The sequence below is a fragment of the Carcharhinus amblyrhynchos genome, chromosome 5 (assembly GCF_965287045.1).
Source record: "Carcharhinus amblyrhynchos chromosome 5, sCarAmb.v2.hapA, whole genome shotgun sequence".
Taxonomy (NCBI): Eukaryota; Metazoa; Chordata; class Chondrichthyes; order Carcharhiniformes; family Carcharhinidae; genus Carcharhinus; species Carcharhinus amblyrhynchos.
The window spans coordinates 70,267,768-70,280,731 of NC_137328.1; the positions used below are offsets into that span (position 1 = coordinate 70,267,768).

The 12,964-nt window shown below is 42.5% G+C and overlaps 1 protein-coding gene across 1 annotated transcript in view; it reads right to left on the reverse strand.

Annotated features, from left to right (window-relative positions):
- hsd17b4 (hydroxysteroid (17-beta) dehydrogenase 4) overlaps positions 1-12,964 on the reverse strand; it is a 116,336-nt gene that overhangs the window by 57,771 nt on the left and 45,601 nt on the right. The window contains exon 12 of the mRNA XM_080188965.1: positions 2,555-2,664. Within this exon, the coding sequence (XP_080045091.1) occupies positions 2,555-2,664 (110 nt within the window). The remainder of the gene's footprint in view (positions 1-2,554; positions 2,665-12,964) is intronic.

The following is a 12,964-nucleotide window of genomic DNA, read 5'->3' on the forward strand; positions in this document are numbered from 1 at the left end:
AAATTCAACCATGATTTCCCAGATGGGCAATGGTGGAACCACAGCTTCCATGAAAAATTCTGGACATAGAGTCCATTAATAGATCTGAATATTGTTTATTGATATTATACAACAGATCTATTTATGCAATGTCTTTAACACAGAAAATGTTCCAAGACACTTGCAAGCTGCAAGGGAAAAAAATGGACGTCAAATAAAAAGTAGAAATACTTGGAGTCAAATGCTTGGTTACATGACTTTTTGAAAGAAGACAAGGGTGGGGGTGCTCAGAGAGGAAATATTTAATTTTTTAAAAATGTATTCACTCACAGGATATGCACATCATTGGTGTGTATTTATTATTCATCCCTAATTACCCTCAAGAATAATGATGAGCCATTTTTCTGAACCATTGCAGTTCATGTAGCACAAATACTCCCACATTGCTGTTCGATAGGGAGCTCCAGAATTTTGACCAAACACCAATGAGGGAACAGCAATATATTTCCAAGCTAGGATAGTGGGTGACTGGTAGAGGAACTTAGAGATGGCAGATGTGCCTTACTACCTAGAAGAATGTTTGGATGGGGCTGCTATGGGCAGATTGCTGCAGTGCATTATGGGCTGCATACTATCGCTATGCTGTGCCTTTGGTGGTGGGAGTGTATGGGGTTGTAAACCAAGCAGCCTTCTTGATCTTGAATAGTGTCTGAACGGCAATCTTCTAGGTATAGAGAGCATTCCATCATATAACTGATCTGTCTATTCTATATGGTGGAAAGGTTTTTGGGGATTTGGGTGAGTCACTCATTGAACATAAGAACATAAGAAATAGGAGCAGGAGTAGGCCATCCAGCCCTTCGAGCCTGCCCTGCCATTTAATAAGATCATGGCTGATCTGTCGCTGCTCAGTTCCACTTTCCCGCCCTTGGTTGCTCGCTGTATCTGCATACTAACTTGTGACATGAACACTCAAACAACTAGATCTTTCTATACTTCGGAAATTCTGCAGTCATTCTCCATTTAAGTAACAGTCTGCTTTTTATTCTTCTTGCCAAAGTGAACAACTTCACATTTTCCCACAACTTTAAAGTTTATTTATTAGTCACAAGTAAGCTTACATCAACACTGCAATGAAGTTACTGTGAAACTTCCTTAGTTGCCACACTCCGGCACCTGTTCAGGTACACTGAAGGAGGATTTAGAATGGCCAGTGCACCTAACCACCAGAATACCCAGTCTCTCACTTGCCCTTGTAATATTTATTGTAATACCCAGTTAGGTATCTGATAAATTGAGACACCAGCACACTTATTGGTGGTGGGTATTTAACGAGAAATCATAGAATTCCCTTACTGCAAAATGAAGCCATTTGGCTCATTGAGCCTGCACTGACAACAATCCCATCCAGGCCCTATCCCATAACCCCACATATTTAACCTGCTAATTCCCTGATTAATTGTCAATTTAGCATTGCCAATCATCCCTACCCGCACATCTTTAGAACGTGGGAGAAAAACAAAACACCTGTAGGAAACTCATGCAGCCACAGAAAAAAATGTGCAAACTCCACAGACAATCACTCGAGGTCAGAATTGAACTCAGGTCCCTGGAACTATGAAGCAGCAGTGCTAACCACTGTGCTACCATGTTACCAAATGATACCAATGAATGTCATGGGCAGATGGTTAGACACTCTCTTGTTTGAGATGGTCATTGCCTGGCATTTGCATGGCACAAATTTTACTTGCTACTTACGTCCAAACCTGTTTGATCCCCAGGCCTTGATGCATGACGGCACAGAGTGCTTCACACCTGAGGAATTTCCAATGGAACTGAAACTGTGAAACCTTCAACCTGCAGATCAAATCTTCAATTTGACCTTCAAATTGCTAGGGTAGAGGGGAAAGAGGGGAGTCAGGGGCTGGGGGGTGGAACTGGAATGGAAACAAAAGTAATGAGCCAAGTTAGGGGCGGCACGGTGGCACAGTAGTTAGCACTGCTGCCTCACAGCACCAGGGACCCAGGTTCAATTCCCGGCTTGGGTCACCATCTGTGTGGAGTTTGCACATTCTCACTGTGTCTGCATGGGTTTCCTCTGGATGCTCCAATTTCCTCCTGCAGTCCAAAAATGTGCAGGTTAGATGAATTGGTGATGCTAAATTGCCCATTCATGCTAGAGTAAATGCATGAGGATATGGGGATAGGACCTGGGTGGGATTGTGGTCAGTGCATACTCGATGAATCGAACAGCCTCCTTCTGCACTATACGATTCTATAATGAGTCCGAAGCAAAAACTAAATTAGATATTGATGCTGGACTCATGAAGAAAGTGCTCCCCCAGAAGTGGACTGTGTAAAGTGTAAAGACCCAACTGGATAAATCATCTAGAATATCTTTCAAATGGCAGCAAAGTTTGAGGGATAAACTTGAAAAAATAATGATAAGATGATATTTGAGAATAAGTTTTCAAGTTGAAAAATACCCTTAAAATACTAAAATAAGAAATAACTGAAAAGCTAATTCACATGGGACAAATTACAGTCGTGCATTGTATCATCACCTGACACTTACAGGATTGATGCCTGAAGTGCTCATTTGCATTGAGCCACTAGTGGGGTTCATCGACATTCCTGCTTTATCGTCAAATTTGTTCAGTACTTCATAAAGACTGCTAATCGATTCTGGAATGAAAATACAACAGTGCAGTTAGTCTCGAACTCTCAATGATTAGCCAATTCAAATTCAACATATGCAACAAATAACCAAACTTATAAGCTCTAAAATCTCATGGAACTACATGTATTCCCATTAGCGAGAGAACATAAGAACATCTGTCGTGGCTAAGTTACACATTCCCGCCCTCTCCCCATAACCCTTAATCCCCTCTCTTATCAAAAACCCATTAACCCGCGTCTTAAAAATATTTAGCGAGGTAGCCTCCACCACTTCAACTGGCAGAGAATTCCAGAGATGGTTTGATTCACATTGTTTTCCATGCAAAAGGTGCTGACAACAGTTTGATTTCATTCGTGGGTGATGAAAATTCATCTTCTCAGATAAGTTGTAAAAAATGATATCAAAACCTGACAGCCCTGCCTGACAAAAACTAGGATCCATATAGTCACCAACAAATCCAAAATAGAATTCATGCGAAACTTCTTTACCCAAAGACATAACAGGAAAGTAATATGATAGGCTAATTTGAACAGGGTGGGAGGAAGCCAGAAAGAGCCACAAATGCCAGCTTAGACCAGTTTGGTGGAAATGCCAGATTCTGTGCTGTAAATTCTATATAACATTTTGATAAGACAATACAGTTTTAAACTATTACTGATACCAGGACAGTTAGGGTGACATCTGTTATAGGAAGATGTTAGAATCAATCATCAGAGAGATTACAGCTGGGCACTTAGAAAATCTCAAGGTAACCAGGAAGTGTCAGCATAGTTTTATGAAAAGGAAATCATGTTTAACCAACTTATTGGGAGTATTTTGAAGAAGCAACATACAGTGTGGATAAAGGGGAGCCTGTAAAAGATCAGATTTGGAGAAGGCATTTGTTAAGGTGTCACATCAGAGATAACTTGCGAAAAATAAAAGCTCATGCTGTAGGGGATAAAATATTATTAAGGATAGAAGGTTGGTGAGCAAGAAACAGGAAGTATCCAAAAATGCATCATTTTCTGATTGGCAGAACGTGACAAGTAATGTCCTGCAAGAGTCTATGCTGGAGTCTGAACTTTTTATACTTTACATCAATGACTTAGATGACAGGAGGAAAGGCATGTTGACCAGATTTCTATGTGACACAAAGATAAGTTGGAAAAGTATGTTGTGAAGTGGACATAAGGAGACTGCTGACAGATATAAGTCGTTTGCGTGAGTAGGCAAAAATGTGGCAGATGGAATTGGGGCAGCATAGTGGCAAGCACTGCTGCCTCACAGTATCAGGGATCTGGGTTCAATTCCCAACTTGGGTGACTGTGTGGAGTCTACACATTTTCCTGTGTCTTCATGGATTTCCTTCAGGTGCTCCGGTTTCCTCCCATGGTTCGAAAGACGTGGTGGTTAGGTGCACTGGCCATTCTAAATCCTCCTTCAGTGTACCTGAACAGGTGCCGGAGTGTGGCAACTAAGGAAGTTTCACAGTAACTTCATTGCAGTGTTGATGTAAGCTTACTTGTGACTAATAAATAAACTTTAAAGTTGTGGGAAAATGTGAAGTTGTTCACTTTGGCAAGAAGAATAAAAAGCAGACTATTACTTAAATGGAGAATGACTGCAGAATTTCCGAAGTATAGAAAGATCTAGTTGTTTGAGTGTTCATGTCACAAGTCAGTATGCAGATACAGCGAGCAACCAAGGCAGCTAATGGAATGCTATCCTTTATTATGACAGGAATTAAACATAAAAGTGAGAATGCTATGCTTCAATTATATAGGGCATTAGTGAGACCACATCTGGAAGACTGTGTGCAGTTATTGGAGGCGTTCGGAGGCTTGCTAGATTGATTGATACCTGTAATGAGAGGTTTGCCTTATGAGCGAACATTTTATTTTGATTTATTATTGTTACATGCATTGGAATACAGTGAAAAGTATTTTTCTTGAACACTATACAGACAAAGCATACCATTCATACAGAAGGACAAGAGAGAAGGCAGAATGCAGTGTTAGTGTCATAACTAGGATCAACTTAATACGAGGTAGGCCCACTTAAAAATCTGATGGCAGCAGGGAAGAAGTTGTTGTTGAGTCAATTGGTACATTTCCTCAGACTTTTGTATCCTTTTCCCGAGGGAAGAGGTTGAATAGAGTATGTCCGGAATGAAGGGATCCTTAATAATGCTGGCTGCTTTTCCGAAATAGTGGGATGTGTAGACAGTGTCAATGGGTGGGAAGCTGGTTTGAGTGATGGACTGGGCTTCGTTCACGATCCTTTGTAGTTTCTTGCAGTCTTGGACAGAACAGGAGCTCTACCAAGCTATAATAAAATCAGAAAGAATGCTTTCTATGGTGCATCTGTAAAAGTTGGAGAGAGTCTTAGTGGGCGTATCAAATTTCCTTAAGCCTTCTGAGAAAGAGAAGTGTTGAATACACTGGGCTTGATTCCACTGGAGTTTGGAAGAGTGAGAGGTGGCTTAATTGAAGTATATAAGATTGGAACTGTCTTGACAAAGTGAGCATGGAAAGGATGTTTCCTCTCATGGGCAAGTCCAGAACTAATTTTAAAATTAGGGGTTGCCAAGTTGATAAAGAAGGGTAGGATAAACTATGAAGCTGGGCTAGCGCTTAATATAAAAAAGGATAGCAAGAGTTTTTATAAATATATAAAAAGGAAGAGGCTGGCTAGGGTGAACGTTGGACCCTTAGAGGGGGGACTTAGTGGTAGGGGATGGGGAAATGGCTGAGGCCTTGAATAACTTTTTTGTCTCGGTCTTCACAGAGGAGGACGTGAATAATTTGCCAGGTGTTAGTGATGGAAAGATGGTAGGACAGGTGGGTCTCAATGACATTATTGTTACTAGAGAGGCGGTGCTCCACAGACTGGAGGGACTAATTGTGGACAAGTCCCCAGGACCGGATGGAATGCATCCAAGGGTTCTGAAAGAAATGGCGGAGGTGATAGTGGATGCCTTGGTGGTTATTTTCCAAACGTCGCTGGATTCCGGGGAAGTGCCGGAAGATTGGAAAACGGCTAATGTTACGCCGTTGTTTAAGAAGGGTGGCAGGCAAAAGGCAGGGAATTATAGGCCGGTTAGTTTAACGTCTGTTGTAGGTAAAATGTTAGAATCCGTCATCAAGGAGAAAATAGCGAGGCATCTTGAGGGGAATTGCTTGACAGAGCAGACGCAGCACGGTTTCGTTAAGGGGAAGTCGTGTCTGACAAATTTATTGGAGTTCTATGAGGATGTGTCTAGGGCGGTGGATATGGTCTTTCTTGATTTTCAGAAGGCGTTTGACAAGGTACCTCACAAGAGGTTATTGCAGAAGGTAAGGGGGCATGGAGTTGGGGGTAGGGTGTTAGCGTGGATAGAGGATTGGCTGTCAAATAGGAGGCAGAGAGTGGGTGTCAATGGGTGCTATTCGGATTGGCGGTTGGTGACTAGTGGAGTGCCCCAGGAGTCGGTGCTGGGGCCTCAGCTATTTACCATTTATATAGATGATCTGGAGGAGGGAGCCGAGTGTATGGTGTCGAAATTTGCTGATGACACCAAGATTGGTGGAACGGCAAATTGCGCAGAGGGTGTGGAGAGTCTGCAGAAGGATCTAGATAGGCTGGGCGAATGGGCCAGGAACTGGCAAATGGAATTTAATGTTGGCAAGTGTGAGGTGGTCCACTTTGGTAGGAATAATGGTAGGGAGGACTATTACTTACGGGGCGAAAAACTGCAGCAGACGACGGTGCAGAGGGACCTCGGGGTCCTTGTGCATGAGTCGCAAAAACCCAGCCTACAGGTGCAGCAGGTGGTCAGGAAGGCGAATGGGATGCTGGCCTTCACAGCGAGGGGGGTTGAATATAAAAGTAGGGAGGTCTTGCTGCGGCTGTATAGGGCATTGGTGAGGCCGCAGCTGGAGTACTGTGGTGCAGTTTTGGTCGCCGCACTTACGCAAGGATATTTTGGCCTTGGAGGGAGTGCAGAGGAGGTTCACTAGGCTGATGCTGGAGTTGAGGGGGTTGAGCTATGAGGAGAGGCTGAATAAACTAGGCTTGTACTCGTTAGAGTTTAGAAGAATGAGGGGAGATCTCATTGAGACATATAAGATGATGAATGGGATGGATAGGATAGAGGTGGAGAGATTCTTCCCGCTCAGAAAGGACAGTAGGACTAGGGGGCACAGCATCAAGATAAAGGGGGGGCTGTTTAGAACGGAGTTGAGGAGGAACTTCTTCACTCAAAGGGTGGTGAATCTCTGGAATTCTCTGCCCGCTGAAGTGGTGGAGGCTGCCTCGCTAAATATTTTTAAGACGAGGGTTGATGGGTTTTTGATGAGCAAGGGGATTAAGGGTTAAAGGGAGAGGGCGGGAAAGTGGAACTGAGCCACGACAGATCAGCCATGATCTTATTGAATGGCGGGGCAGGCTTGAAGGGCTAGATGGCCCACTCCTGCTCCTATTTCTTATGTTCTTTTAGGGATGAGGAGAATTCTTTTCTCTCAAAAAATTGTGCCGCTTTGGAACTCTCTACCTCAGAAAGCAGTAAAGGCGAGGTAACTGAATATTTTTAAGGTGGAGGTAGATTCTTATTAGATAATGGAAACAATGATTTTTGGGAGTATATGGAAATGTGAAATTAGAAACACTAACAGAGCAGCTATATTATTGAACAGCAGAGCAAGCTTGAGGGCTGAATGGCCTCTTTCTACTCATATTAAGTACGTTCGTATACCTTTATCTTGAATTATTTTTGTAGGATAGGTTCTCAGTTCAATTATCATTGAATACATCACATCACCAGAGCAAAATAACACATTTCTGCTCTTTATTGCAAATGCACACCATTTAGCAGAACAACGCATATTGAAACAGTTTATTTTGACTTGTTATCAGGATACGAGCAAAATTCCTAAGTTATGGGGAGTCATCAGACAACTAGTCTATCATGTACTTTTACTTTTAAAGAGTGCCATTGAATGGATAAAAAACAGGATCCAAATTAAAACTTGCAGTCAAATAGGGGTTCCAGGTCACTTAGTTGTGGTGTAACAGAATTATTATTGGCAAAAGTAGATTGGAAACATTTTCTTGTGTCTTAAAAATATGAATTAAATAAAATACAAATGTTCTGATGTGCATTTGTTTTGCAAAGTTATCTAGAGATGAGCAAAAATTCAACTAACAAATTGCCCACATCCAGAGAAGAAACATAAATAGAATTTCAAAGAAGTTTTTTGAGCAAAATGATTATTGCAATCTGCTTTTGTGCATCATACAAAAATTTGAGCAAAGGAAAGATTTGAATTAGAGTAAAATGACCTGGACAAGAACAGACAAGGTACCCTTTTCTCTCTCAACAGACAGTGGCCATAAGTTTGCGCTGCCATTTGCTATAGACACAAAATCCTGCGAGAGTCAAAGAACAAAAATCTCGCTGTCGGGGTTTCATTTTCTGATTTTGCTAGCGCCTCGCCAAGTGACATTACGAAGTTCCAGCCCAGGAAGGTCGGAAAGGTCATTTCCATACATTCAAATGTAATTAGTGTGCTTCCCCACCACATCTTCCCCCCACAGTAGGAATTCCACTGCCTCTTGATATCACATGGAGTGAATCAAATTAGCTGAAGGCTAACATCTGTCACGTTGGGAATGTCAAGAGGGAGCTGAGATGAATCATCCACTCAGCGCTTCTGGCTGAATATGGTTGCAAATGTTCAGCCTTGTCTTTTGCACTGATGCATTGGGCTCCACCATCATTCAAAGTAGATTCAACAGCACACAACTGGAAAAAGTCAGCAAATTCTGTTATCTTGAAACTATAATGACAGACAACCAGTCCTCTGATGAGGAGATTGGCATTCCCATTGGAAGGGCTGCAAACAACGCCAGCCAATTAACAAAACAGGTATGAAAAAGCAGAAAACTGAATCCCAAGCACAGATGCTCATCATTAAGGCCTGCATCCTCAGCACACTGCTGCATGGCAGTGAAGACTGGACAACATCATCTACCAAGAACAAAGGCTCAATAACCTCGAGCAGCTACGATATATTCTAGGCATCACAAAGAAAGATAAAATCACCAATGAAGCAGTCCTTTCTAGGGTAAACTTGTCAGACATGCTAATGCTAATCAAGTAAAGGCAACAATACTGGCTTAGGCACATGCACAGGATGGAAGATGACCACATCCCTAAGGTTATTCTGTATTGGGAAGTAGCCCATACCAAGAGACCAGCTGGCTAACCAAAGCTTCTACTCAAGGATGTCAAGAGGAACATGAAAGCTCTTCAACATCAATCTCGACAAATGGGGATCTCTCGCTGATGATCAGTGCAAATGGTGACGCCAGCTGTGGGAGGGGTTTACCACTATCATGACATATCCTTTCTGAAGCTCCAAGAATGGCAGCCTAAAAAGAAGGCATCAGCAGAGACCATCCCACACTACCAGCAAAGAATAATTTCATGTGTGGCACTTGTGGCAGACTTTAACTTTCCAGATTTGGCTTGTTCAGCCCACAAAACAAATGCAGATGATTCCATATGGCCTGACCAAAGTTCTAAGACGATTCCCATCAACTCTTACAAAAGAAAGAATTCCAAATTAACAACAGAGTGATACCACTTTCAGTTATAAGAGTTATTCATAATGCTGGATGTTCCACAGCGCATTAAAACCAATCGAGTACTTTTTAAATTGCACCATTGTTATTGTGGAAAACCATTGGGAATCGTGAAGACCTGCATCCCAAACAGGTGATACAATACATTGTGTTATGCTGACCATATACTACAGCAATCTAGAATTAATCTCACTCCATTGTTTTCTCTTCATTGTCTTTTTATCTTCAAGTTGATAAGTTGATAACTCTCAACAACTGATAAACCAATTCCACCCAACGTATTTCACACTCGTGCGAGCAATAATAAAACTACTGACTAGAAAGGATTAAAAAGTTTAACCCCATCTAAGTTCATTAATGTCGAGCTTACCTCCACTCAAAGGAGAATTGATTTTGAAATTTGTTGATGAACAAGAGAACAAATCAGTCCCATGCAATTTTAGTGGTCAGGATTGCTAAAGGACTCTATTATTTTGCTAAATCAGGGCAGTTTATCGAAATATGATTTTAAAAAAAATCAATTGCCAGTATGTCAGCGCACTCACTGTGGGAAGTATTGGGAGGAGAAATATACTAGGAATGTAGGAGTAGGCATTCAGCCCCTTGAAATATACTCTACCATTCAACTAGATCACAGTTGATCATCTCCCTCAAAGCCATTTCCTGCACTATCTCTGTATCCCTTCATGTCATTCAAATCTAGAAACTATCCATCTGTCCTGAACATACTCAATGACTGAGCTTCCACAGTTCTCTGGTAGAGAATTCCAAAAATTCACTAACCTCTGAGTGAATAAATTCCTCCTTACCACAGTCCTAAGTGACTTTCTTCTTACTCATAAACTGCGTCCCCTCCTCTCGGTCCTCCAGCCAGGAGAAACATCCTTTTTTGCATATACCCTGTCTAGCCTCAAGAATTTTATGAGTTTCAAACAGACCATTCCTCATTCTTCTAAACTTTAGAGAATTCAGGCCCAGTTTTCTCAACCACTCCTCACTGGACCACACCATGGGTACCTACACCATATGGACTGCAGTAATTCAAGGCTGCTTATACTACCACTTTCTCAAGGGCAATTAATGCTGGCCTAGCCAACATCTACATCCAATGAATGAAGAAAAAAGTCCTACTATCCCAGGAAGTTGGCTGGTGAATCTCTGTTGCACTCATTCTACGGCAAGTATATCCTTCCTTAGCCATGGGGAGCAAAACTCTACACAATAATCCAGACAGGCTAACCAAGGCACTACACAACTGAATCAACACATCTTTACTCCTGTAATTAAATCCTTTTGTGACAAAAATCAATATACAATTTGCCTTCCTAATTGCTTGCTGCACCTGCATGTTAGCTTTCAGTGACTTATGGGGTGGCACAATGATTAGCACTGCATAGCGCCAGGGACCTGGGTTCGAGTCCCAGCCTGGGTCACTTCTGTGCGGAGTCCACACACTCTTTCCATGTCAGCATGGGTTTCTTCTAGGTACTCCAATTTCCTCCCACTGTCTGAAAAGACGTGCTGGTTAGATGCTTTGCCCATGCTAAATTCTTCCTCGGTGCAACTGAACAGGTGCTGCAGTATGGGGACTAGGAAATTTTCACAATACCTTCATTGCAGTGTTAATATAAGCCTACTTATGACTAATAAATAAACTTTAAAACTTTATGAACAAGGACACCCAGGGCCCTTTAGGAATCAACAACACTTCCGAATCATTCCCCATACTTTGCAGCCAAGCAGTTAATACAGCTATTTTTTATGCCACAATACGATAGCAGTGCAATGCCTGAGGCTGGTACCATTTCAGAACTCAACAACCGGGGCTGGATAGGTGGGGTGTCGGGGAATGCACAAGAAGCTTAAGCCAAAGTAATGGAAAGCTAGAGTGAAGGGCTTTTAAGGAGGAGGGACAAGGTTAGCAGTTGAGCGAGAGAGACTTGCTGCAGGATCTGATCAAGGCTGCAACATTTCAGATGAGTCCAGTTGTAAGGAGTATTTCTTCGACAGAGTAACAAACCCAAGATTTTGGCGTGTGTGGGAATTTTGTGCAGTGAGGGAATAAATGTTGTTCTGACATTTTTTTAGGAAAGGAGTGGTGCAAGAGGCAGTGAATCCTGACAGCTGGGGGCCTCGGGCATCGATTCAAATTAGTAAGTTAAAAAAGTGACCAAATAATTCTAAAAGATAGAATAATTGTTTAAGATCGTAGATAGGCAGCTAGGACTTGTTGCCTGCAATTCCTGTGCCACGTGAGAATTTCATGATACCTCAAGAGTCTTGTGAGGTCACATGTTTTGGAAGCATCTCCAATTGCTTGAACTTATGTTTTGAGGATCAGCTGGAATCACAACAGGGCATCAGGGAGGTCAAATGTCTTCTGGATTGAATCATAGCATCAAAGAATCATAGGGCCATACAGTGCAGAAGAGGCCCTTGGGCTCAAGTCTGCACTGACACATGAGAAACACCTGAACTCCCACCTAATCCCATTTATGAGCATTTGTCCCATTGACTTGAATGTTATGACATGCCAAGTATTCATCCGGGTACTTTTTAAAGGAGATGAGGCAACTCGCTCCTGCCACCCTCCCAGGAAGTGCATTCCAGATCGTCACCACTTTCTGGGTTTAAAGATATTTCTTCATATTCGCTAAGAACATCCTGCCCCTCATCTTGAACTTGTAGCCTCTCGTGACCAACCCTTCAACCAAGGGGAACAGCTTCTACTCATCCACTCTATCCATGCCACTCAATCAGGTCACTTCTCTGCTCCAACGAAAATAACCCAAGCCTATCCAATCTCTCTTCTGTGCACCCCTCCACTGCAATCACATCCTTCCGATAATGTGGCAACTAGGACTGCACACAGTACTCTAGTTGTGGTCTTACCAAAGTTCAATATAACTCCACATGACTTCCATGCTTTTGTAATCTATGTCTTGATTGATAAAGGCAAGGGAGCCATATGCCTTTTTCACCACCCTACTGACATGTCCTTCTATCTTCAGAGAACTATGGGCATACATGCCAAGGTCCCTTTGTTCCACAAATCTTTCTGGTGTCATGCCATTGATTGAACACTTTCTTGTCAAATTACTCCTTCTAAAGTGTATCACCTCACATGTTTCAGGGTTAAATTCCATTTGCCACTTATCTGTCCATTTGACCATCCCATCTGTATCTTCTTGCAGTTCAAGCCTCACTATTAACCATCTTTGTGTCATCCACAAACTTAATAATCTTACCCCTAACCCCTATCTCCTCCCTCTCTCTGCACACCACCGCCCCCACCCGCCCCCCCCCCCCCCCCCCCCCACACACACACACACACACACACACACACACACACACACACACACACACACACAGTCATCTATGTGGTTTATAAAGATGACGAGTAATAGAGGACCCAGCACCGATCCCGATCCCTGTGGTATATAACTCAACAATGGCTTCCTCAGTCAAGTGAGTGCTCATCTAGGATAGGAAGAAGCATGAAGCAAAGGGGGCTTTGGGTAGTGTGGCATTCCTGAACCGTTTCACAGCATAGGTTCCATCTGGGAATACTGACACCGTGAAGGAGTAAGAAGTCTGACAACAACAAGTTTAAGTCCAACCGATTTATTTGATAGTAAACTCACAAGCTTTCGAGGTCTCCCTCTTCGTCAGGTGAATGAAAAGTTCTGGTGTCAGACA